This window comes from Anoplopoma fimbria, chromosome 21 (genome assembly GCF_027596085.1).
Source record: "Anoplopoma fimbria isolate UVic2021 breed Golden Eagle Sablefish chromosome 21, Afim_UVic_2022, whole genome shotgun sequence".
NCBI lineage: Eukaryota > Metazoa > Chordata > Actinopteri > Perciformes > Anoplopomatidae > Anoplopoma > Anoplopoma fimbria.
Window position 1 is genome coordinate 7,406,873 of NC_072469.1, and position 27,699 is coordinate 7,434,571.

The following is a 27,699-nucleotide window of genomic DNA, read 5'->3' on the forward strand; positions in this document are numbered from 1 at the left end:
GGGAATAATTTCCTACACTTGTCCTTTTTTTTTGTGCCTCTACTGTAAAAAAACAAAACCAAAAAAAAACCACAACATGCATTTTATTTTCAGATTTTCTGCTTGCAAGCTGTTATTCATCCTTCTGTGCAGGGAGAAGGCAGAGGTGTTGGCGTTGGATGAGGGTTCAGCAGTAGGAGGGTTGTGATGAGGAGGCTCTCTGTGCAGCTGAAGGCTATAACATCCGAGAATTCAAATCATCATCACCATCATCATCTGAGCTGGAGGAAAAACTGATCCTTAAACCTCTTCTGCACAAGCCCCTCCTTGTAAACCCTCCTGACTCAAACTTAAAGATTGGCGCTGCCAGTCCAGCTGCAGCGGCGGCGCCTCGGTTTCTTCCAGTTAAACGACTTATATATATATAGAGATATATCTATATCTCTATATATATATCTATATATAGAAAAAAAAAAATGCCTTTGACTTTTAATTTTAAGACACACACGCTGCACCTATCCAGATGGAGAGGTTTTGTTGAGTATCTGCTTTAATGAAATGGTGTAATGGTCGTTAATAATACTCCAAAAACAAGAGCAGCAGCACCACTGGACAGACACATGGACTCGCTGGAACATCCGATGTTACAAGTAAGTTACATTATATTTAAATGTCGGATACATTTCCATTTAAAATGTGTTATAGCAGCAGATCAACTTTAGCTCACCTGTCCATTTCCTCGCTCCTGATGAAGTTCTGATTATGTAACCCGTTTTTTTTTTTTTTTTTTATTCTAAAGGTTGATTTTTTTTATTAAAAATGTCGTCGAAACTGCTGCCTTTAAATGTAACGTATTGTTTTATGTAAGACAGGTTGGTGTCTCAACATCTCATTCTCCTTTGAGCCAGGTATCTAATGTTTTAAAATGATTTCTTAAAAGTTAAAATTCTCTACTTTTTTGCATGTCTAGATAAAAAAAACAAAAAAAAAAAAAAAACATTTTAGTGCAGTGGAAGAAGTATTTGCATCATTCACTTATGTAAAAATAGTGATTACCACAATGTAAAAATACATCATTACAAGTGTCCTACCTACCTTTCAGCAAAGTTTACTAATATCACAAATATTCATAATGTACTCAATATACTGTTTTTTATTTATGTATTGATATGTAAGCAGCTTTTCAATTTAGTAGCTAATCAAGTAAATCTAATTTCAACAAATATAGTGTTGGGTGGTTTCTATTCTAACATAATATCATATTTCAATAACCGGTCAGATGTTTTGAATGAAAAATCATTATCGGCAGAGTAAATGTAGCTGTCAGATTAATGTAGTGTAGTTAAAAGTGTAATATCTCCCTCTGAATTGTTGTAGATTAGAATTAAAAACTAGCATGAAATATAAATTCGCTAGTACTTCAAATCATACTTGAGTAAATGTACTTGTAACTAAGTACAGCCTTAAGTAAAATATTCCAGAGCTCTTTCTCATGCAGCAAAGTGTGTTATTCAACGTGTATCGCGTCATTTCTATTCGGTTTATTGCTCTTAATTAAATCTCATCCTGTTCCTCCAGACTTTATTTGCAGCTCAAACTGTTCTACGCGATCGGCTCCTTAGAAACAGTCAGAGTATTTCTTTATATTAACATGCCACAGGGGAATAAAAGGCAGCTTTAAAATGAATTTCTGTTTTTCAGTTGCCCCTAGCAACACATGCTGTATGAACACTCGAGCTGAGTGCATTGGTTTTCCAGACACTCATCGTATCAGCTTGCATATTAAAGACCACCCACATAATTACCATTGTTTTTATGATACCTGTCATAATATTGCCCTTAAAATAAAACACTGAAAGCCGTACTTAACTAATTGAACTAACAGCGAGGCTCTTTGCCTGCAGTGAGAGGACAGCTTCACTTCTTTATCAAGCCTGTGTTTAAACCATACTCGCATGCCCATAAGTACAGTGAGAGTCAGTTTGCACATTGACAGAGAAATGATTAGTTACTGTTGGCTTACTGATAAATAGTTTAACTGTTTGGATTGCAAAATGCATACAAATTTTCCTTGAGTCCTCGTTGATGTTATGAAATATATTCCGGCCAACAAACAGTCCACAACCCAAAGATATTCAGTTTACCGTGATATTAAAGATACCCAGAAAATCATCAGATTCTAGATGCCAAAATTTTTTTGGCCATTTCTGCTGGAAAAAAAACACAAGTTGCCAATTGATTTGCCAAAAAAAAAGCCAAATATCCTCTGGTTCTCTGTTCTCACTGTAAACTGAATGTCTTTGTCTTTTGGACTGCTCGTTAGACAAAGCTAAACATCTGAAGACGTCACCTTGGACTTCTCATTTCTGACATTATACAGACCAAACTATTTAATTGATAGTAAAAGTAAACTGTAAGATGGACTCCTAGTTGGAAGACAAACACTTGTTTTTTTCGAGCTAAGACTGCTGAAGCCTCAGATTAGTTTCCTCTGTACTAAAAATAAATGTTTGTCTTTCATCTCTCACATTGGATGAGTGTTAGGAAGAGATCTCTTGGAGACCAGTGTAGACAGGAGGAACTTTAATAGCCTCAAAAAAACAGTTTCAATGAGTATATGCATAGGACCTCTTCTTTAACAATCTCACTCTTTCCTCTTTGGCTCTCTGTAGTCTCATGGCAAAGGAGCTCGAAGAAAAGCCAGATTTAAAGGTTCAGATGGCAGCACCTCCTCCGACACCACGACCAACAGCCTTGTTCGCCAGGTAAGGATGGCAGCTCGCTATTCTGAATTATTTAAACTGTGTGGTGCCCCCCCCCGACGCTTAGGGGTTAACTTCAACTCCTCGGTTGAATACAGCTAGGAATTTTTGTTGCCTGTTCTTCCCGATCCGTCTCTCCGTCACTTCTTGATACCTCTGTACTATCAGCTGTCAGGTAAATTAAAAAAAAAGGATAGCAAAGGCAAATGGTTCAACGCTAAGTTACACAAAGTAGAGGTTCCAAACTTCAAAAAGTTGTGTTTTTGACAAGGTCCAAGGGTATCTGATCATTCTGTGCACAATACAAGAACATCATAATGGGTTATAACATTTCCTGGGTACAGTTGCTTCATTCAGGAATGTAACATGCCCCAAGTGTGTGTTAATCCCTGACGGTAAATGCAAACCGACACAAGAGCCTGGCCTCAGTCATCATCATCCATCAGCGATGAGATGTGCATCTCAGCGAGAGCCCTCTGTAAACACCGTTGGGTACAGTATGTTAAGTGGAGGCCTGTCCTCCGCGCTGCATCCTCAGCGTTGACACAGTGGCCTGTTATAAAGCAGACCCCGCAAGGTACACGCTCAATGTGTCTGGTATTTGTTGAGCAGACCTGCAACGGACAAGGACGAGCCGGGTTTAAGGGATGCGCAGCCCCTGCCTAAATGTTTCTGCCTTTTTTGGAGGAAGGCGTGCACGGCCTCGTCTTTGGCACGGCAGCGGGCTGAGCAACGGGAACCTGGAGGAGATCAGAGTCTGCTTCGTCTCAAGGCCGCGGAGAACTTCTGAATGAGCTGCTCATCTTCAGCTCAACTGCTGACGATGAGAAATTGTCTGATTTTTACCACCACCCGTGGGAGCTCATGCCCATTCCCACAGTCCTGTCCCCAAAATGAGGAGTTCCCCTCCAGCCTGAGTCATAGCAGATAAACTCAATTAGGCTGAGAGTGAGCATCATTCTGCAGTGTAACACCACATCCGACAAATGATGGGTCATTAAAGTGAGAGACAGCAGAGGGATGTGGTGAGACCGGAGGAGTAATGTGTTTCGGGGTCAGCGAGGCCCTCGCATGCCGAGCACAAATGCCCTCTTTTAGATATTTGCCGCAAGAGGGCCCCAGAAATAGCAGACCTTTCCAGTAACTTCTCCTCTGTTTGGATAACAACGTAAATACTGTTTATCATTTGCGTTATCATAACAGCAGCTTTGATCTGACCTTATTTCTCTCACCCTCGTGCTCAATCATAGTGCCTGTGATTATTTTCACTTTTCACAGAAGAATGAGGTAGTAATGTTTAGATTGCTAAACTAAGGGAAAGAATGAAGCAAACCTTTGTGTGGCAATTGCACTTCCTATTCATCAATCTGTCATTTTTTGTATTTGTTTTATCGTTTCTCTCCTCACCGTCAGCCGGCTGTTTTCCAAAGAATGTTTGCCTGACTGGATTTTTTTATGTTATCGTTTGCTCTCCCTCCTGTCTGACCTGTTGTGGTTGTGCTTCATAGTCCTGGCATTTCTGTAGGCGTCTTAACAACAGCTAAGGCCCGTCAAGGCCGTCGTTTGATCGATCCGCCGGCGATCCGAGCGTCATAAAAAAACGGCTTTCATGTAAACGCATATAAACATCTCAGAAAAGACATGAATTACTCATGCTGCTGAGGGCAGAGGGCAGACAGAGAGTAGGTTGAGAGAGAGAGAGAGAAAGGATGGGAGACGTTCCCTGCGGTCGTGGCCCGATGCCCGGGGGAGTATGGAGGAGGCTGGGAAGGGTGGAGGTCCAGGCCAGAACAAACTGCTCAGCCGTGGGAGTAGCGAGGTCAGCGTTGAAATGGAGCTCTCCATTGAGAAGGAAGAAGGGCAGAACTGTCATAGATTTGTCAGCAAACTTAAACATCAGGTGGATGCTTTACTTATATTTATGTGTAGATTTGATCTGCAGCGTGAGCAAAGAAACGTCTCACGACATTTGAGGCGCATCGTCCATCTGTTTTGCCGAGGGGCTACAGATGCTAATAAATAGTATCAAGATAGGGATCATGTACTCTAGATCATCGTTTTAGCACTCTTCATGGATTTCCTTTTACAGCGCGGACATTAAAGTCAACCCGTTTCTCATGAGGCAGAAAAACGGATGTTTCAGCTTCCAACAAATGAAAGCTGTTACCTGTTTAATCGCCTCATGCTTATTTAAAGGAGCAGTCTGAGTTTTTGGGGAAACACACTTCCTTGCTTTTTTGAGTTCGATGAGAAGATTGATATGTAAATATCAATAAATATGAAGCAGGCAACCTTGTTTATTTAATCTGTATTAAAAACAATATGTAAATAGGAAAATTTGTAGGTTTTACGAACATTTTTTTTTTAGCTTGGAGCAGTTGCCAGGCAACCAGTGGAGACTCAAAGGAGGTTCCTTCAAGAAAAAATCCAGCACAGAACCACCGTCATCTGTTATTTATACTCTTTTTGATCAAACAAACAAGATATAACACGTTAAGTAGTGAGCTTTAGATGTGATGGCCTGGAAAGAGCCCAGCTAGCAGTCCAGTCCTTATGCTAAGCTAAACTAAGCTTCATAATTGGCTTACAGATATGAGTGGTTGGACTAGGGTTAGGGTGAGCTTGTTTTCAAAACCAGTTTTTTTTTGGGATGAAACACAAACAACATAGTGCTTTTTATTTTCTGATCACATTGGAAACTTAAAACTGCCTATAGGTGTAAATGTGAGTGATGGTCCATCTGTAGACTGGCAGTGTGTTTAGAGAGTCTGCCTTGTGCCTAATGCATCCTGGGATACGATCCAGCCCTCCATGACCCTGAATAATAATAAAGTTTCTTTAAATAGCGCTTCTCTAAAACCGAGTTTACAAAGTGCTATATAGAGAGTGAGACACAAAGAGCAAACAACAGGACTAAACACGAGGGGAAGAGCTGCTTGAAAGCAAGTCTACAAATGTTTTTCCTTAGTAGTGAATTTAAAAAAAGACTTTGTAAACATATTTTCTTATGTCAGGCTGTTCCAAAAAAGTGGTTCCTCTAAAAGTCTGATCAACTTCTTTTTTTTAGATTATTTGGCTGAGAGACTGATGGGCTCCTTTTGAGGATGTCAGCTTGCCCTCTGGCTCTTGTAGAGATATTATATTTAAAATGTGGTCATAGACACCAGGCTTCAGTTCTGTATCTGACAGGTATCATATAAAGTAAAAGCATACATTTGAAGGAAACAAAGAGAAGCAGGTTAAAACATGCCTGAACCCCTTCAATATAAAAGCAAAATATGTTTTTGGGCTCAACTTGAATGAGCTTTTGAAGCATTAGAAACAATAAACGGTAACAATGATGATCTTTTATGCTGTAGTTCAAACTGTGATTTGCATAACTCGCAGAGTATTATGTCATAATTAACCTCCTGCTGCTTCCCACACTCACACTGCTTATGTAAATTGTTGCACCGGGCTCTGAATCGCCTCCACCTCCATTTCTGTACACGACAGTGTGTCCTGATGTCTACGACTGCAGCAGCTTTTCCATTGAGCACATTGTTGCACGTCGACCCTCTGTGTCTGCTCCGTCTGTACATTCAGGGTTGGAGAAATGGATTTGGTGATGGAGGGCCGCCTGAGAGGGCGTTGTTAATGCAGGAAACTCTTTCCAGCTCTCTCCCTGATTGCCGGCATTCTTTCTTTTCATCATCCTCTAGATTTTTTTCTCTCTCCTCCATGTATAGAAAGAGGGAGCTTGTTTTTGGCTCTGATACTTATCAGATCTGGCAACCTTTGAATTCTTAAGTAACAGATACCAGTGCCATACGGTGGTGGTATGGAGAAGCTGCCACTGGAAATCTTGGAAAATTCAAGTGTAACGTCAACCCCGTAGACCTTTGCCGGAATTTTGAGCAACATATGTTGTAGTTTTCCAAGATATTTTTGGAGAGCCGTGTGTGTTTTCTGGCATCAAACTGTATTTATGATGCATGGGGTTAAATACTGTACATGTGGAAACAACTGCCACTCAGACGTCAGACATCACTGAAGCACCAGGCTGCCATCTAGTGGCAAAATAAACAAGTGCAGGTATTTAACTTTGTTAAAGAGCATCGATGTTTTAAAATCTGTATTTGTGTTGTACATTTCTTGATCATGGTAAAGCAGCTATGACTTCTGCCATTTGTCCCTAAGATTTCACATAAAAACCACCTAAATTAATGAATGTTTAAAAAATATATTTTGTGAGTAACAAGCAAATGTGAAAAAGAAGTTAAAAATACTTAAGCAGGTAAAATGTTTTGCTAAAATACTCTTCAGCAGTGGATGCCTTAAGTTCACGGTGACCCGAATCCAAGTTTCTCAGCCTCCACACTCGCCCCACCCTGCTGGGTTACAGCGAAAGCTTAATTAAATTGGCACTGTGTAAAGCTTCTACCCCCCTAGTGGACAAGTTCAATCCTTCCTGCTGTTGTCATGAGTCATCAAAGTCTTCCATTTAAAAAAATGGACATTAAAATGCTCCATCGGACATCATATTAAGTTATAAAGATGCAAGCTGAATGTTAATAAGCTTTTCTTAACCACTGAGGAGAGTCATGCTGCTGATCATTCTCCCACCTTTTGGATTGTTTTTAGTGATAATAAATCATATATCATTTGTGATTCGAGCTTGAAAACGGTGCTGAAATGCACAAGAGTGCTGCTCCAGATATTATTGATGCAGTTGTTTTGTTCATAAATAGGGCTACAACTGAATATTGTTATAATTTTTGTCTGTTCTTTTTTCTTGATTAATTATTTAGGACGTCACAATTTCTTGTCTAAGGTGACTTCTTCAGATAGCTTGTTTTTGTCCAGACAACAAGCCAAAAAATCAAGGATTTTCAGTTTATTACCAAGAAAAAGAAAGTTTAGAAGCTGGACAATTCATAAACTGCATACATACACTAAACATATGGCACAACACATCCTTAACGGTGTACTGAGAATGTTCATATTCACAATACTGCATTTTAAAAATGTAATCAGAAGATGGATGCATTTAATTAGCTCATTCTCATGCCTCGTGAGTTTGCTCCCGTCATCAGGTGTCTGCTTCCTCTGTGATTGATTGAGATTGTCTTCTGGGTAGTGATGGAGACTTAGGAGAAAGAATATACAGTATATGTGTTTGTCTCTCTCTGTGGATTTACTTGCTTCATCACAGCGGATATAACAGATATAAATGCAAGAATTGATGTGTTTTTTTTGATGCAATCGATTTTAAAAGTGCGTCTTGAAAGCATAATGAACCTAAATTAAACAGCATTTGAGTTTGTAGAATTGATCTCCTGCAGTATTTTTCAGAATTTGTCAGGAGGAGCTGAGTGATGACTTCTCAGAGGGAGACAGGCTCTGACAAATGACCCGATAGATAAGATTCCCTTTGAAGTTTAAGGTGCACATCTCTCTGTTTATAATGATGCCTTTCCATCACAGCGGACACATGTCAGCCAGTGAGTTATCGGCAGTGAACCAGAGAAGCTTCAATGTTGATGAAAAGCGGTGCCAGATTTATGTTGGGCTGAGTGTCTGTCGGACCGGAGCAGGAGATACATGCTACTAGTGTTCTGATACTATCGCTGATGAGCAAAGCTTTACAACAGGATGCACACCTTCTGCACCGGGCCACAATGCTGCCTGTCAAAAATATGGAAAAATACAGAATATTTCAAACTGTTTCCCAAGTATTGATACATAACACATGGGTACCAGCTACACTGTTTTGCTTGCTCTTATTTGTGTCAATTTTTCCCTGTGGTACCGAAAATGGTATCAAATATCAAAGTTTTTCAAGGTATCAAATCAAAGTTAGAAATTCTACCATTCTACTAGATCTTATACTCAAAATTGCAGTACGGTGTGATGGCAAAAACAAAATTTAAACAGGAGATTACAGTGACAACAAAAAAAACCTGAGAGTTTGCCAAAATAATCCATTTTAACTAGTTAAGGAAACCACCAGAACCAGATTGTAGCTATGTTTAGGCGCCTTACTATTTTGCATTGCCTTCTTTATCAAACCCCCTCGGTTAAAAACTATGATATATTGCAATACCAGATATTTTGCTTCCATAAGGAGCCTCCGCTTGGTGTTTTCACCAAGACAGATGTGAAGACAGATAGTTGAGTTTGTTTTTATCTCGATACAGCTCTGTCTGACAGCAGAAATCATGTTGTTGTTTTTCCTGATGCCAAACTACAGTCACTGTTTGGCACAAGATACAGAGGAACAACACTGATAGAGTGAATGTTTCAAGAGAAGAGACAAGCTGCCCTGTTCTTTAGAGTCAGCTCTGCACAATATTCAGATGGAGCCCACCGTTAATGACGCTGCAATAAAAGAAGATGACAATAAGGGTGTTATGGAAAGAGCCACAGACAAGTGCTTATACGCAGAGAGACACCAAAACACTGGCCATCTTTTACCCTTAACATGCCATCTTAAAGCTAGGGTTGGTAATGTTGAGAAAAATTTCCGATCCTAGCTTTAATGATCTTAATATCTTAAGAGTAATTCACTTTAAATAACATATGAAAGGTACTAATGTTTTTCAGTTAATCCTTTAATAACAAATCTGTGCCTAATAAATATGAGCAGAACTTCACTCTTGCATGTGGAAAGATTACCAACTGTTTTACTACTCACACCATCCAGTCAAATTACTCAAATGTTATTGAACTGAGTTGAAGCAGACTTCATATTGAATGCAACCCAACTGATGCAGCTTGTGTTCATTAAAAGTCATAATGTGTTTACTGCTACGCCTGATGATTAACATCATTCACAAGGAATGTCCGCTATTATCTTAGTATTCCTAGCATTCACATACGAATTGATGAATAATTTGCAAGACATTTAAATGCCAAAGGGCATTTTAAAATCATTGACATTCAGTCCATCACCCATGCTGTGTGCCCTTTTTGTCCAGATTAGATTAAAAAAACACGTCCACAGTCATGCTGTGTTCATGAATTTATCCTCTGCAGCTCCTCTCCACATGTGTCATTTATCCAACACTGAGGCAGAGGGGCAGAATGTGTGCACTTTTAGCTGACACAGCAGTTTACGACGCAGCAGTTAGGCTGCCAGTCAGTCTGGACTCAATCACCTGAGCGCAGTGGGGAAAGGGAAGGGTGGAGCGGAGGTGTGTGACGGGAAGTTACGATCACGCCAACCTTGCGCTCACGCTCGGCATGACTTAACTGTGGGAGCGACTTCCCGCTGCATCACAGATCTGCTTTGCTGCTTTGCTGCTCTCTGCAGAAGACACAAACTCTCTCTAACATGAAGAACAGTGCAGTTTATTCAGCAACCAGTAGCGATGTGAGCCTCTGTCCTAACCACTCACACAGAGAAAGTCTGAAGGGTAACGTAATGCAAATGAGGACTGCACGACACAAAGGGGAAAAAAATATAAGAGGAAAAAAGGGAGGCAATATGTAAAGAGGACTGTGTGTGTGTGTCTGTGTGTGTGTGTGTGTGTGTGTGTGTGTGTGTGTGTGTGTGTGTGTGTGTGTGTGTGTGTGTGTGTGTGTGTGTGTGTGTGTGTGTGTGTGTGTGTGTGTGTCAAGCTTTTAAAGCAGACTGAACCTTGGCTTAAGGGAGGCGGAGAGTTAAGAGGCGGCGTCTTCCATTAGGAAGCAAGGGACAGCGGTCAATAAAGGACACTCAGAACTCCACCTCCTTCACATGCTGAGGAGGAACTGTGTGTGTGTGTGTGTGTGTGTGTGTAAGTGTGTGACGATGCTGATGAGGAGTGTGTCTAAATCCACCAGCAGTTGAACCAGCGTGCCAGCCTCCAACTGTACCTCTCTGCCACACAGCACAGCAGCACTGCAGAGGATTTGGCAGCCCAGAGGATCTGCTGGAGCGGTTACAGATTTCAGGGGTGGGGTAAACACTCGAGCTCAAGACCTGCACCTCACTGAGAGCTCCCGGACACTCTGCCGCAACAGTCTGGAGATGGGTCGAAGATGAAGAGGAGGAGGAGGGGGGGCATTGGAATTCAATTTTTTATGAATCCTGAGAGTTTCTGAGTCGGGGAGCTTTTGGCGTACACGTGGGGGGTGGGTGGACTGAAGTAGGGGGCTGGTGTGGATCCGTCAGTCCTCTGCTCCCTCTGCTCACTCCTCCGTTAAGGATCTCCTCTGCCCCTCGTCGTTTCCTCTGCGTCTTTTGGCGTCCTGCAGCCCGGCTGGGCCGAGTGTGCCGGCAATGGACCGAGGCTGAGCGGATGCCGCTGCCTGACAGGGAGTCTGTGAGACGGCCGTCCGTTCCTCCCCGCCCGGGTCCCCTTCATGCCGTGCTGTGGGCTGGGCCATCGCCGGAGAGCACAGCTTCCATATGTGAGTTCAGGGCTCTGATGCCGATTTATCAGAAGGGGTGAGAGGAGAGAGTGTGCGTGAGGGAGATTAAGAGAAGGCGATGAAGCCGACAGCATGTGGAGACTAATGTGATTAAATGTGCTTGATTATGATTGTTTCCCGATGGGTTTTACTCAATGAATAATCGATTTGTGCCGGTGTTTCACTCAATGCACAACTTTACTGAAAAATGTCAGTGTTGCTTCAAAGCAACCAGACTGAATGGATCAGTGGACGCCTGCCAGCTTCCCCCCCCCCCTCGCTCTTCATCACTGTTCTCTGCTAGATCTCTATCCTGAACCGATTCTTGAATGCTGCAGGATTTAGCTGAAATATTTCAGCTACGTCGGCCTGACAGTTTTTCTGCAGAGCGCTGTCCCTGCCGCCAGCCAGACACGATAAATCTTTTATTTCATATTTATTCCGGGACACAGCGGAGGTTGTAATGTTATTGAATACAGAGGGTTCACACTGCAGGCACATGCTCGGTTGACAGCTACGCTTTATTTGGCTCTGCTGGTTTATTTCATGTGTCCTTTGTGTTTTAATGCCTGGCATTTAAAGCTGTGTACTATGATAATAAGACCACTGTGGCTGTTTGGTGTAATGAAATGCAGTCAGAGGAAAATGTGGTTATGCTTCTTCTAACAGGTATGACTTGAGATGGGAAATTTGATGATCCATGCGTTTTTTTGTTTTTTTTACTGTCCTTCGCATTATTAATTCTGTCATTCAGCAGCGGTTGTTTTCTGTAGACTCCCTTGTGTATAGCAAACAAGGAAGAGGATTATTTTCTTTTTAGTTTTTTAGAGTTTCTATTTTACTGTTCACAAATGGAACGATGCAAAATTTATGGATTTTCTTAAAATCTCATTCACACAATTTTCCAGTACTGCAGTTACAGGAGGTCCTCCCCAATTTAGTTTTACCACTAGATGGCCATGTTACACCTTTACTCTCACTCACACACACACACACACACACACACACACACACACACACACACACACACACACACACACACACACACACACACACACACACACACACACACACACACACACACACACACACACACACACTCATGAATACATAAACATACCATTTCCATGCACAGAGAAAATGTTTCAACGCCCTCAAGGCTCAGAAATAAAGTTTTCATGAGGTGTAATTTTATTTTAGGATTCCCAAATGCAAGACAGAAGCTCATTGGACAACATTTCCTGAGCCACATCAGCATTAGGTTGACTAAAACAGGGATAGGTCAATACAGGCAGGTCTGTGTGTTTTTGATAGTGTGAAGACATATTCCTATAATGTGACTTCATTATGTTGTATTACGGCTCATATATTAGTACTCAGCACAGTGCAAGGTTTGTATGAAGAGCAGCTACTGTCGAGCTGAAAGAATTAGTCGAACTTCTGAAGTTTAATTAGCAAGTATTTTGATAATCGATTAATCATGTAATCATTTTTCAAGCTTAAATGCCAAACATCTGCTGATTTCAGCTTCTCAATCTTGGGGATTTGCTGCATTTTTTTTTATCCTATCTTATATTAAATAGTAATAGTGAACTAAATATCAATTGGACAGTTATAATCTGTTATAGGAAATAGTGACAGCGAGCCATTTCTCACAATTTTCTTGCTTTTTATGAACAACAAATGGATCAATAATCAGTAGATTAATAATGAAAACAATCCTTATTGGCATGCCTAAGCGTGGCTTTGATGTACATTGTTATATAAGCGGTTTCACCCCAATTTAGGGGCTTGATCTTCCAAAAGACAATTAAGCTAGCTCCCCAACAAAACAAAAACAAGAAGCTACACCAGCACAATAAACATCAGCTGACCTTCATAAATGACACCTTCTGGCCTCACACAGACTGAAACTAATCTGAAATGTTTCAAAGTAGCTCCGTTCAATATGTTTTACCGTTGTGACATTTCACTTAACAGCACATAGTGTACAACTTGCAAACAATGTCAGATAATAATGCTGATTAATTTCTTCATTAACGGATTAATAGTTTGGCCTATACAAATATCATTAAATGGTGAGAAGGTCCCATCACAAAGGCCTAAATTCTCACTATTTAGAGGCTGGAACGAGGGATGTTTGCCGTTTTTACTTGCATAATTACTAAATAGTATCCAATTATTTTTTCTGTGAGTTTTTCAGCTTAAAACAAGATGCTCATGTTAGGTTTCCTGACTTCACGAGTTAACAAGGATCGCCTAAATGTTCAATTAAGCAACGGTTTAGTTCACAACACACTATGTGAGACTCAGGGCTGCGACTGAAGCACCAGTTGTGTAATATCAAAAATTCAGCCAAAATAAAGCTGCTTTTTCTTTTGAGCAGCCTTTGAAGAGGGACCCAGACTTTTCAGGCCCATTATGACGTACTCTGTCTAGAAATGTGGACTTTGAAGGGTCCAGGTCCAGGCCAACTTTGTCTCAGAGAAAGAAAACTGCGACTGGACCTGTCTGGACTACTATAGTTTGGTTACACAATCTGGTTTTATAGGGTGCATTATGCTCAATCAACATTTACTGTTCAACTGAGTAAGCTTTAATTTAACTGAGTGGATTAGTGTGGGACCAGCTGTTGATACTCCGCACCGGACAGTCTAAGCCTCATGTGTAAGGTGTTTGCATGAAAACAAACCAATCACTGTGTGTAGTACAACTGGCAACATATGTTTGTTTTTTAATTACTGTGCTCAAACTAAGCATGTGAAATTAACCAGTACTGTTTAAACCAGAGATTTTGGCTCACCGACGACAGTCCAGCAACTGTAGCCGGTCGCTGACCTTGAGAGGACCTCAGCTGCCGTGAGACGCCACTCTTTCTATGACACTCTTCTCACATGTTTCCAATATGGAGTACCAAACCGCCGTTTTACGTCTGAAATGGGGCAGAACGTCGTTCCGCTCGGGATGGAATGTGGAGCACGGAGACCCGGCCGGATGGGACTCCGTCTGACAGACTGAGTGGCCAGTCTCAGACACTCCTCACGGAAACTCAGCTAATTGAAGACAGAAGGCCCTACTCCATTCCCCCCCCCCCCGTTAGTTCTCTAGACTTTCCTGCTTGCCATGATGCAGCAGTAGTAGCCACTACTAGCGGTGAACTTAGAAGAGTACCAATGAAATGCACGGAAGTTTATCATGTATACAAGTCAGTAAACTGTGCAAAGTATGTGGCACCCAATGCAGTACATTACAATTACTATGATCAATAATCAATTGCAGATGGCTTATAAATATGTATATTTAAAATCCGTTAATTATTCTTATATTATTTAAAAAGTTTGTCACATTCCCTAAAAGCAATTCAAAGTGCTTAACAAACTGAAGGCGAATAAAAGCATTATAATGGCATTCAAAACAATAAAAAAAGATCACTAGAATCATTTAAATTCATTTTTCTGGGACCATGAATATATGCACCAAATATTGGGTATATATATAGATATTTCATGTGTTTCATAAGTTTAAACTTTGACCTGCTGGGGGCGCTAAAACTACCCCATAAAAAATTAGAAATGGCAGATACTGAGAGGTATTACACAAAACTCTTTAATTATTCCCAGAAAATACGGAGCTTTGTGTGTGAGTGGTGAGCTAATCTCCCATGGCAAAAGTGTGACCTGGAATTCCCAGTTTTCTGGGCTCCGGGATGCTCGCCCAGAGAGGAGTGTTGGGCCAGCGCAGAGCAGACTGGAGGAAGGTTTCCTTGGCAGCGGTTGTGCGTTCTTTCACTTTTCAAGAGAATATGGAAATGCCCTGAAACTGAGCAGATAATTGGCCGCAGAGGCCCTGAGGAATGTTTTGGATTTAGGTGGATTTTTACTGCTTTTGCATAATCCATCACCTCACCATGGGGATGGAAAGTGTGATATATATATCTGTGAAGGCCTATGTAGGGTATAGCTTCACTGCAGCCTGGAAACACTGATGTCAGTGGCACAGTTCAAAAGCCTCACTTGTCTAAATTTTCAACGTAAGGCTTTCTGCTTGTTGTCTTCTTGAAAATCCCTTATTTGGGGCTTCTTGGTAGTCCAATGGTTAAAATGCATATCACGTATCCCCAATATACCCAGTTTGATTCAAACGTATTAGGTTGGCTTTGTATTAGCTGTACTTGTGTTGCATATCATTTATAATTCTTTAAGTTTTGTTGTGTACATGTGTGTGTATTTTTTTAAATGTAGGGAAACTTTATTTTGTATTTTTTTTATTTTCTTTATTTGATTTCTAAAATCAATGTACAACAAAAAAGTAGTGGAATTAAAAATCGGAATAATATTTAAAATAGACATGACAAGAAATATTTTCAATCAAACAAGAGTCTTCAGCCACAGCCGGGGCTGATGGGAATATTGTAAGTTTCGCATGTATTTGGTCAGAGGCTAAAATGGAAATTTTTTAACTGATTCCAGAATTTACTAAATGTACAGACACTGTAGGGCCAGTGTCTGTAGCATACTGTATATTATGAAAAATCTCTACTAGTGTGCAGTTTTTTACAACCTGCTGCATGAGATATAAACATGTGAAGTACTTTACTCCCTGCAGTGAATGTTCATTTTATTCCAACGCGTCATATTGGCTGCCTCACTGCTATCAGTGGAAAGCAGCTGCTTTGAAGCTTGGAATTTCTGTGAGGCTTGCAGTTTTTGGCACAATCTATTCAGTAATTCCATTTATTAGCGTTACGTTACACTGCGGCACATGAATTCGGGAAGAAATATGTCAGTAGTAGATTCTCTGCTGTCGGTGGAGCTGTGTTTATTTGCTTCAATATATGAGAAGCTTTAGTTTACGGTTCACTTTAGTTCAATTGGACACCATAACTCCTCATATAGTACTTGCACATCTTTATTTTTCCTCTGTGTCTCCAGTAATGACCTAAAGAAGGTAAAGAATCTGCAGACAAAATTGACAATCATGCGATCATTAGAGAGATGAAGGAGCTGTGTGGGCAAAAAAAAAATGGCACCTCAGACAGGGGCAGCCAGGCCAAACCGAGCATCACTTAAAACAGGAGCAGATGTTGTTTGAGGCTAATTAACAGCGGAGAGAAGCAGACAACCTTGTGCACCAGAGGAGGGCTGCCAGCCCATATGGATACGAGAGACATTTAATTAGAGTGGCAGACGTTAAAAATGGATCAGGAGCTGTTTAAAGTCTTCCTTTAAAGACTCCTGTAACCTAAGATTGGGTTTTAATAGCCTACAATTTGTGTCATTTGCAGATTGTCATTAATGATTGAATTATATGATACTATATACAACTACAATTGTAGCAATTAATTAATAGTGTCAGTCCTTTTTCAAGCAGAAATGACTTGAAGTTCCAGCATTTTAATGTGAAAATTTAACAAATGTCAGGTTTAGACTGTTAAACAGACTAAAAGAGCAAATTGAAGATATTTCTGTGGCCTTTGAGAAATTATGAATGCCAATTTTCCACTGAATGATCAAACGATGAATCAAGAAAATAAGTTAGTTGCAGTCCTAGTAAAGTTTTATTTATTTATGAGTTTGGAAATGACCTACTACTATAAATATTAGCCTCATTTGTAGGGTTGTCTTTTGGTTTGACGTACTGGGAACTTAATTTTCCAATTGAAAGCACTGGTTGTGCTGCTTGTTTATATCCGTAGTGTTTTTTTTACCACTTCTGATCTGGAGATCTGTTTCATCTCTGTGCTTCAATTCCACTTAAGTGCAGCCACTCAAATCAGCAAGGATAGCTTCAAACTCTCCACTGATCTTTGACAAGTAATCCGGATCGACATGTGCAAACAGACGGGCACAAATGTGGAGCTGACGGAGAGGAGCTGATGGTGTCAGAGAGGGGGAGATAGAGCTAAAGTGAGTGAAGGGGGAGAAGATCAGGACAGCATCAAGAGGGTAGATTTAATTTTGGGTCAGAAAGCAATGCCACGACTGAAGGGATGAAAGAAAGAGAGAGGGAATCCCATTTTCACTGAGCTTCTTTTATCTGTCACGGCATTCGTCTGAGGTGAGCGATGAGGTGTCATGACAACAGGTGCCAGCCGGGGCGAGGACGCGTACCCCTGAGAGCGAGATGGAGGATGGAGAAAGAGAGGGAAGTGTGAGGAGGAAGGAAAGTGAGATCAAGAGAGGAAGGGAGAACAGATGAAACAGAAAAGAGGAGGTAACTACGGATGATGAAGACGAGGTCAATTACATGAAGTTCACCTCTGCTACTCCTTGTTTTTTTTGTTTTTTGTTTTTGGGTCTCTGGAGGTGTCATTGACCTGCCATTCAGCAGAGAGAGCCCCCGTCCTCTCCTCCAGAGAACCAGTATGTTCACCCTAATGCTTCTATAAGCTCACCCTCGGGAGCCGGCCACAAAGATCTGCTCCGCGATTGGGCGCGCGAGCTGAGGCTCAGCAGGGCGGGGTTAAACCTGCTGGGATGTTTCATATTCATACTCTGCGTGAATACATAATCAGTCCATCAGGTCACTGTGTGCTGTCAGGAGGAAGGGACTCTGACTATGCCAGATGATTCTTCTGTGATCTTCACTTTTTTTTTTGTGCCACGTCAAGAAAAAACTTTGTCATCGCTTCTCTTCCCCCGTGAAGTGAGAGGTGTGACCTTTGCTGACAGATGCTGGGTTCAGTCAGAGCCGGCGTTTTGGGTTGGCAGGTTTGCAGGGCAGATGATGACCTATGGCTGAGCGCGACGTGCCCCCCGGCCATCACCCCTGATCCCTCTCAGACCTGCCCACCTGACAGGCCTTGGGGCTGAATCCTGCTGAGGACGGGGGGCTCCTCTCTCCGCGTTGCCGGCCTGCTCTCGTTGCCATGATCAAACAAGCCAAGAATAAAAATGTCTCCTGGGTAAGTGAGGTGTGTTGGCGGAGTTTTTATCTTCTACTCTTGAACTACTCACTCCTTCTGTATGTGTGGCTTTTTTCTATCTAGGCTGTGCTACTTTCAAAACTACTGAAAGCATTGTAACATTTTGTGCATCACTATTGATACGATTTTCTGGTTTAACAGATTATGTAGAGACTATTACAGTATATTCCCATTGGTTTTTGATGCTCCTGTGCCCAGTGGCTATTCCAAAGAGAGGCTTAGTGATTTAGGTATTATATAACTACAAGCTACTACATGCCCACTTTATAAAATCTGGTGTGCCAACTCTGCCAGAGTTACAAGGAATGTAACTGATGTTGAGTTAAAATAAGAGACAAACTTAGGGCTGAATCTCCAAGAAAGTGCATAGATGTTTGTTTATACTCTGAATAGCAGTAGGTAAACTAGTATTTTTCTGTCATGTTATCCTAGGTTTCCTTTAACGTGTGTGAGTTTGCTTTCTGATTCTTTGCCAGTGCAGACGGATCAGGGGAGATTAGAGTGAGAGTGGCTTTGCGAGGATGAAATCAGCTACTTGGGGGGAAAAAGGGGGTGGGGGCAGGGAGGAGAGGATGTGATGGAGAATCCACCTTCTATCTGTCTGTGGACTTTAAAAAAACATTTCTCTCTCTTGATCCTTGCAGTTGTGTTACCTCCAATCACTCAGCTCGGCCTCTCTGTGTGGTAATCTCTCATGGTGGAGTCACTGTATGTCAGGTGCAAGTGACACAGTCATGGTGTGATAAACCTGAGGCTTAATTCTCCTCCATATATATATATATATACACCATATGTTGTGCTCTCCTAAACAGGCATTCATGTTTGACACCGAATTTGTATTTTTGTCCAGTATTTTCTACATGTGCACGTGTGCATAAATAGAGATGTACATATGTGTTTTCCTCCGGAGGGAAACACTGCTCCACTTTTGCTCAACTCACCCATATGCTGCATATGTCACGCTGCCACTCTGAGCAGCCCAGCCCTCAGTCCTCACAATGAACCTGATCATTACTGCACACATAGAGCTGGAAAGTTGAGCACCTAAAAGTAACTTAATGTCTGGTGTCATACTGTGACAGTGCTACATCTCAGTCTCAATAAATGATCAATTCATAATTAATGTAGCGTACTGGCAGGTATCAGCAGAGCAGGTCTTAAAACCGTTTGGCCAGTTTCTTATTTGGGGGGAAAAAGAAGAACTAACAATAAAATAACCCAAAAATGTAGTTTTCAAGGAGAAACCCACTGAATATTATTTGTGTAAGGGGGGTACATAGTATTGTACACATATAACATTTATCGTAATCTTCAGACCAAATGTGTCAACACTTTCTACATGGTCAAAGGATCTAAACAGGGAAGGAAATGCTAATTAACCCATGTTTGAACTGCTTATAACATCTAGTAACTCCCTTTCATTTCTCATTTCATATTCTATGCATATAACGAGACTGTTCAAACTGCTGATAATGACTGGTATGAACCTTTTCTTTTAGTGCAGGAAGTTACTAGTTGTGTCTTTTTCACACAGAGAAATGGGGGAAGGGACTGTGGCCATGGTTTTTGTAGGTTGTTCAAGGTACATTTTTATAAGGAAAGTTGGCATGAGGCTATACGAAATTTTATTAGTTGGCCTTTGACGTTGTTGGAGTGTGTCAGGGCTCTTTATGAACAACATACTGATGATGCCTTTTGCTAATAGAGCTTCACCAGCTGAGGGCCTGAAATGTAAAAGATTTTTTTTTTTTTTTTTTTAAAGTTTAACCCCTTGGGAGCATGTGTTCAGTTAATTTAATAGCAATGTACCCATGATATTATGATCATTTGTGTATGCGCCATATTCACTTTTTAGAGTATTACGCATTCCGCACGATTCCATATGTTGGGACGCCGTTTTCAGTGGCATTGTCCGTTTAAGTGCGGTGCAGAGTAGCGTCTATTTGTCAGCCAGTTTGGCACAACAGAGAGACTCAAATGTGCGGCCAGACAAAGTACAGAAAAAAGATCAGATTACAAAACACACAGAGGGGAGAGTGACTTATTTCTCTGCTCTGATGCCATATCCACTATATATTTACATAGCAAATAGTTGTTTGCTGCTATATTAATGTTCTGCCTTTCAAATTAAGCACCTTTTAAAACATAGACAACTAAATCAAGTTAAAAAGCAGCAAAGATGCCACAATGCATATAAGCAGCCTCACTACCTTTTCTTTTTAGCAGAGGAATGTCAACTTTTCCTGCTTTCTTGGACTTCAAAATTGGCCTTCTGTGTTGTTTGGAGAGCAGCGATAACTCCCTCAAAGAGGGCTGTGCAACTTGTGCAAGTATGTACACATTGGTTGTTGCAGACAGTCTGCACGCTGCTGCAGAGGAGACTATACTGAGACCTCTAAGACAACACCTTGGCAGGTTGACAAAATCGTAAGGAATCATATACCTGGGAGAGTAAATATCAGTGAATAATTTCATGAAAAGACAGTCGTTGTTAAGACACTTAGACTGTCCAAACAAAGGCCATACTGCTGCTAGTAGAGCAAAAATGTCCCGGTATGTAATTTAACCTCTTACCTCTCTTCTAAGTCTCGGCTTGCGTATTAAACCTAGTTATAAACATTAGTTGATTGTGCGACTGATATCTTTGCAGAAAGTGCAGATTCGTGCGATGCTGCTGTGGCGCCGCTGCAGAGCACTGATCCCAGGTATCTACTTGTCTATCCAATAAGCCTAATGACTTTGAGGGCCACATTCATAATGACATTGGTAGGCATTGCCAGGCGGATTAGGACTCCAGATGGTGCTGTTACTGCCTGACTGTCTGGCCGCAGATGTACAGCTGCAAGAGGTCACATGTTTTACTACAGCGGTCAGCGCTGCCACTGCAGCCCAGCAGCTCGGCATCACACAGACTCCTCAGTAACGCTAAAGCGGAATATCGCAAGTGTTCACTCACAAAAGTGTTTCTGGAGTTTTTAAGTATTTTTGTGCATGCTGTGTGTGTTTCTTTCCGCTTTTAAAGCGTCATGAAGCTGAGTTGAACATGCAACAGATGTCACACTATCAAATTAAAGCTTAATGCCCGGCCAGCTGAAGAAAACCACTTCAGAGCTGACCATGACACCGCAGAGCTTAAACACCCGATTGTGTGTGTGTGTGTTCGCTCGTGCACGCCTGTGCTATTCTGCTTGTGCCCATGTCATGTGTGTGATCCGTCTGAGAGACTCTTCACTCCACATGAGGCATGACACTAGCTGGTCGAGGAGCTCTTGAGGATGATAACGTCTCATTTCTACTCCTCTAAAAATCACCCAGGAAGTGACACCGGTAATATTTTGAAGAGCAACTGCAGCGAAGCAGTCAGTGTGATCCCTTTTTGACTGAGGCAGAGAGGTTTTTTTTTGTTTTTTTTTATGCCAGGCGTCAGCTGCTTGCACCCCTGGGTCATGGTACTCTGAACAAAAAACAGGGGATTTGCATAATTCATTACAGTCGCTGTGGAACGGAGAGGCGACACAGGTGTCCCGGGCATTGTGGGAGAACGAGCATGTCTAAGAAGCCAAAGGTAAAAAAACTAAACAACACACAACCTGTTCTTGTTTCTGTGTTTAATCAGCAGATTACTTCTCTATCCTGAGCTTGTATTATTAGTTGTAGCGCTTGCTTGTTTTTCAGAAAGCTTTTTGCATCGCTCTTACAGCTTAAAGAGTGATTTTTCTCTGTGTTGGCGAATTCTTTTCGGTGTGCGGTTTTGTTTGTGACGACGTCCAGTGTCACAGTCTGCATCCTGTCTGTGAGGTCGGTCTACGTCGGCCTGTATTGTAGGAAGTAAACCTTCGCATAAGTAGAGCTTAGTTTTTAATCATGGATTCACGGGGGACTGTGTCCGCCTTCTAGTCCTGTAGACAGGCATTGATGCTTGTAGGTGAAAGACAATCTGCTGGGTCATCTTTCTCCCTCTGTGTGTAGAAACCTGGAACAGGTCTGCTGAAAGAGTCTGTTCATGAAGCTAAATCCTATCTCTGAAATTTGATTTAGATGGTTTGGAGCAGCATGATTTAATCTTTGTCATTTTGCACAATGTAGGGCAGTATTTACCAACCTTTTGAACTTGTGATCCCTTGGCATTTGGGAAATTTTTGGTTTTGACTAGTTCTATTTCAAGTATTAGAAGTTTTGAAAATGCCGTCTGAAGTTTTTGTTATCTGCTAAGTAGTGTTAACATTCAGTGTCACTAAAAAAGCATTATGTGTGTATCTTATGCCTGACAAAAGCGTTGAGTGCATTTCCTTATCATAAAATACAGGTTTTTTATATTTTAAGTTGTGTCTTGTTTACATCCATCGTCTTCTTCATTACTGGGTTTGTTGGTGCATTACTACATTTATTTTTGCATTAACGCAAGCAACTGTTGACTGAAAAAAGTTGATGAACTGGCAGCCAGAATATGTATTTTGTGCATGTGTGTCCTCACGTGGGTCCATGATATTGACTAAATAAAGGACCCACTTGTAAAACATTGCTCCATATCGCTTTTAGTGGTCAAAAACTCCACAATGGAGCTTTTCAAGAGGTTATTGATAATCCATTAATTCACTAAAGAAAAGGCAGAGAGAAAAGAAGAAACCCCCTGATTTGCAACCACTAATAAGTAAGTAATAGGAAATATTCTAAGGTATAAAGAATAGATTTTAGCTGTTTTTCTGACCATGTTTCATGTCAGTCATTCTTTCGACTCTAAATCCTGGATTGGTTGGAAGGCAGAAAGCAGATTTAAATCTCCTTACTGAAAGAAGCAATCATCATAAAGTGAGTCAGGGGATCAAGTGGACACAAGCAATCACCCATGTGTGTGTTATTGTGTGCAGCGTGGATCGTTCCCTCCCTCCTGTAGCGATGTACAGTACACAGAGGATCATGTGACGACACAGAAGATGATCGTCTCTCGCTGAACTGCTCAAACTGTATGACTGATCAAGACAGGAGCCCATCAGTGATGTCAGAGTAGCACACCAAAGTGGCTTTGTTAGTCCAAAAGCGTACAGAAAAGCAGGGGAGTATACTGTATGTTGTCTGTTATGGGACAGAATATGTAATGCATCATGTGTTTAAATGCTTGGGTCCAGCGTTTGACTCATGCTTTTAACTATTTATTGTTTTTATATATTTAATGAGACTCTGGTGCATAATCAGCTGCTCCATCCTTCCAATATTTATCTTCATTTTCTATTACTAAAAACATTTTCTGGGCTTTCAACATTGACAGAGGACTTTCTTTACTGTAAACTGGTATATTCCGTCTCAAAAGAAGCAAGAAACAAAACGATGTTTTGATACTCTATTTCTCTTAATGTCAACATATCTCATAAAAACACCAAAACCAACGATGGACCGATATTACTAACAAGTGTTATCTGTGTATCCAAAGCCTGATATAGGTTAACACTCTGTGCCATAGACCTGAGTTTTGGACAGAGCCAGGCTTGTTGTTCCTCCCTGTTTCCAATTGTTATGCCAATCAAGGCTAACCAGCTGCAGGCTACAGCTAGATATTTAATTAACAGACAGGGGAGTTGAATTGATCTTCTCATCTCTTTTATATATATTTTATACTCCAACCAAAAAGCGAAGTCAATCAAATGACAAAAATAAGTTCTTGTTTGTTTGTCAACACAAGTGTATGTGCATGACATGTACATGTGCATCCGTACCCTTACCACTAACTTATCAGATGTGTGTCCGTCCATTAAACTAATTAAAAATGACCCCAGCTCTTTGTCAAAACCACTCGTGTGTACAATCATGCGGGTGTCTCTACTGTTTCGTTGTGTTTCACCACAGGGCAGGCAGTGTAACTAAGTGTGTTTGTCCACAATGTGCAAGTCCTTTGCCTGACCTGTGCACGGCTATATTGGTCACAACGATCCCAATTTGCCGGCTGAAGAGTTTTTTTCCTGTGACTCCATGTGGTCCAGCTGATGTGTTGATGTGCTCAGCGAGCGTAAAGTGACTCAGCGCCACACACTCGCACTGCAGCCGCCAAACGCTGCACACTGTTGGTAGTAAGTCAGCGCTTCAGAAGTCATCAAGTTTTTCCTCCCGTTCGCTGTCCACCAACTCTGAGCTCATGATCTTCATTCCCTTGGGCATGCTTGACAAGTTGTCTTTGTCTCCACTGACAAAACACATCTTGGGAAGGGTAAGCTTTACTCAATTTTCAACTACAATCTTTGTTGTAATGCAATGTTCCAATACCACATAATTAGACTGTGGTTTTAGATATCTATGCTGCAGTTGTACAGAAAAGTACAGCGGTGTTGTACAATGTGTGCAAAGGTTCGGTGCTATTCTCCATTTAAGCACACATGCCTTTTGGTGGAGTGGAGAAAACAGAAGTCGAACTCTAGAGTTGCTCAAAGAGGCAGCAGGAAACAGAACAGCTGGGGCTTCTATCTCTCTTTTTTACATCCTCCATCTCTCTCTCTCCCTTTTTTCCCTCCTTTCCTTTCTCTCATTGTCTGTAATTAGAGATGGTCCCATGGCTCAAGTGGCCTGGCATGTGTTGTAGCTAGGTTACCTCAGTCGGAGGCTGGCTGCCGGCCCCTGGAGGTTTCATTAGATGTGAATCTCGGTCCCAGCGGGCGCAGCATGTTCTCCAGTCTGATCTGCATATAATGCATCAGCATCAGAAGAGTCCTGCTCTGAATTCAAAGCTTGATAGAGTTGGGAATTTTTTAATGTTTTGGTTCTGGTAACAAAACTATTATTATTTTTAATGCCTTGCTTTTTGTAACAAAATAAGCTAAACTTCTTAAATACATTAGTCTTTAAAGGAATAGTCCTACATTTTGGGAAATGTGCTTATTTGCATTCTTGCCGAGAGTTAGAAGATCAATACCACACTCATATCGGTAAATATGTGGCTCTGGTCAGTAGCACATTAGCTTAGCTTTGCAACAGAGTGGCCTAGCTCTGACCTAAAATAAAAATATCCACCAATCAGCACCTCTAATTTAACATTGCATATTGTGTGTTCAATTCATATGAAAACCCAAGTTGCCAGGAAACCAGCAAAGACCGCACAGGATGTTACTGCTCCCTGCTGAGAAGCAGTTTTGCAAATTATAATTTTTACACTCTAGTTTTGGTATGGATTAAACAAACTTAATGTAATGTGTAAATTAGTCTTCTTAAGATGGACTTTGTTACCCTTTTGGAAAGAGCAAGGCTAGTTATTCCCCCATGTTTCTAGTCTTTATGCTAAGCTACGCTAACTGGCTGCTGGCTCTAGCTACATATTGACTATACAGCAGAGAGTGGTGTCAGTTCAGGCATATAACAGACTTGTAGTTTAATTTAAAGCAGGGCTTCTCAACCTTTTGTTAGTTTAAGCCCTCTTATTATTATTTAAAAAATCTGAGGACCACCATCCCAAATAAATGAGAAGAATAAAAAGTAAACTAAGCCTTGAATATGTATTATGCCACTTTCAGCTGTAATGACCCAAATAAATACTCTGCTTGCTCTCACCCATCAATACAAAAAATGACGTTTTGAATATTCATTCTTAACAAACACATTGCTTTTTGCGCATTATGTCCATGGCACCATTTCCTAATTTCCAGGGAAATTATTTATCCACCATCACATGAAGTCGAAAAGTCCAGGTTCATTAGTTTAAAAGGCTTCTTGGCAACGCAAAACACAATTTGGGGGGCCTTTCTGACCGATCTTCAATAATCTTATTGTGGTGTGTTATAGCCCATTAGTGATCTTTCCAGGTTTACTAAACATTCATAACATCATTTGTATGAATCATATAATATCAAATTTGATGGAAAACACAACACTGTTGATGTTGCTGGATATTGTTCCTGTCACTGACGAGACGCTCCGGGTGGGAATCAGTCAACTATCTCTGGTGCATTTTTTCGTCTTGTGTTATGATGTCTTCAGTGTTATGATCTTTTATTGATGTAACACAGATAAAGTCATGATCCTGAGTGCTTTTACTCTGGCAAGTGTGTTTGGCAGAGTAGAGATGTTTTGTTTTGGACTGTTTACTTTAATAGTGGGGGCCAATTTGGAGTCACACCAGCACGAAAGTGTTGGACTTCCTGATATGGAGGTAGAACGGCCTGGTGGCACGAGAGAGTGTCCTCTAACTGACTCTGCACTCCCTCTTGGAAAAAAAAGATAAATCAATTGAACGGTAGTCAATCAACACATCATTTGGCGGCAACAATTTTAACATTCTCAAAGCAAAAATGCCCAGAATATACTGGTTCCAGTTTGGCGAATATAAATATTTGCAGGTTTTCCTAGTTGTCTATGATACAAAAATGAATATCTTTTAGATGTTGGGTTATTGCTTGGACAAAGTATGTTTGAAGGCTTTACCATGCATGGGCTCTGAGAACTACTTTCTTCTACATTTTATAGGCAAATTTGTAAATAAATGAAATAATCTGCAGATTTATCAATAGTGAAAGTAATTGCAGCCCTAATTAATAGATAGAAAAAAAAAAGATCATTTAATCAGGATTAAACTTCAGGACTTATCTACCACAATGTATATGTTGTATTGTTTTGTATTTTTCTTATTGTCAACAAAACCCACGAAAAGACCACAACCAATATTGAAATGATCCTGCAAACAAGTAAACATATTGTTGTCAAAAAAAATTGCAAAATACATAAATGATAATAATGTTGTCGTGCTTGCAATTTTCAGGTATTCTTAGATTGTATCTCAGTTTATTGCACAATGTACACTAATGTGCATGTTTAGTAGATACACCTAAAGAAGTCCTGCAGTAAATCCTGCCTTCATGAAGGTTATAATGTTCAGTTTTTATAGAAACTGTTTCAGAAAAGTGTCGATACAAGGATTTAATGCAGGGCTGTTGCCTTAGGCAAAATGTGAGAGCGGCAGAATCAGAATTGTCTCTATCAGTCTCTTCATATTGCACAAGGTGACTCTTTTAGTTACTACATAATGAAAGGAAAGAACTGTCAGCAATGTCATTCTGTTTTGTGAAACACATTGGGGCGTTGTATTGATCTCCAATTCGTGGTCCAATTACTGAGTGCTGGTTCTTGAAAGCTATCCTGGTTAGCCTTTTGTGTGCCTGTCAGCGCGAATGCCTTCTGACGTCACTGTGTGCATGTGCACTGATCGATAAGCCAAAGGCAACGCCGGCACTCATTTCCCTGCGCTGGCAGAACTGGAAGACATTGATCTGTCAAATCCCGTTCAGAGAGTCCATTATGAGAGAGCTGATAATTGCTGCTGGTAGCGAGGAATGCTATTGTATCATTACATTATAGTAATTACACAAAATGTAGCAACCAATCTGGAGCATAACTTCATCTGCTTTCATATTCACAGTATGCTTATAGAGATGCTAAAACCCATCACATACCTTGAACACATTTAGTATGAGTGGCCTCAAATTATCAATAAACAAACATGTTTTTTTACACATTTGAACAAATTTTTTATATATTTCGTTGCCTTGCAGAGTGTTACTGACTTCACATGCAAAAGTCATTTTTAGTGAACATTCAGAAGCACCAGATCACACTTCTTGATCAACTGTCATCACGCTCAGCATGCAGAGGTTTCTGCCTCCAGGGCTGGACTTAATTATCGTC

At 40.9% G+C, this 27,699-nt stretch overlaps 1 protein-coding gene across 1 annotated transcript in view; it reads left to right on the forward strand.

Moving 5' to 3' along the window:
• The first annotated feature begins 545 nt into the window (after positions 1–545).
• Positions 546–27,699, forward strand: part of cacnb2a (calcium channel, voltage-dependent, beta 2a) — a 60,687-nt gene continuing 33,533 nt past the window's right edge. Inside the window, exons 1-2 of the mRNA XM_054623095.1 lie at positions 546–629; positions 2,652–2,744. Coding sequence (XP_054479070.1) covers positions 546–629; positions 2,652–2,744 — 177 coding nt within the window. The remainder of the gene's footprint in view (positions 630–2,651; positions 2,745–27,699) is intronic.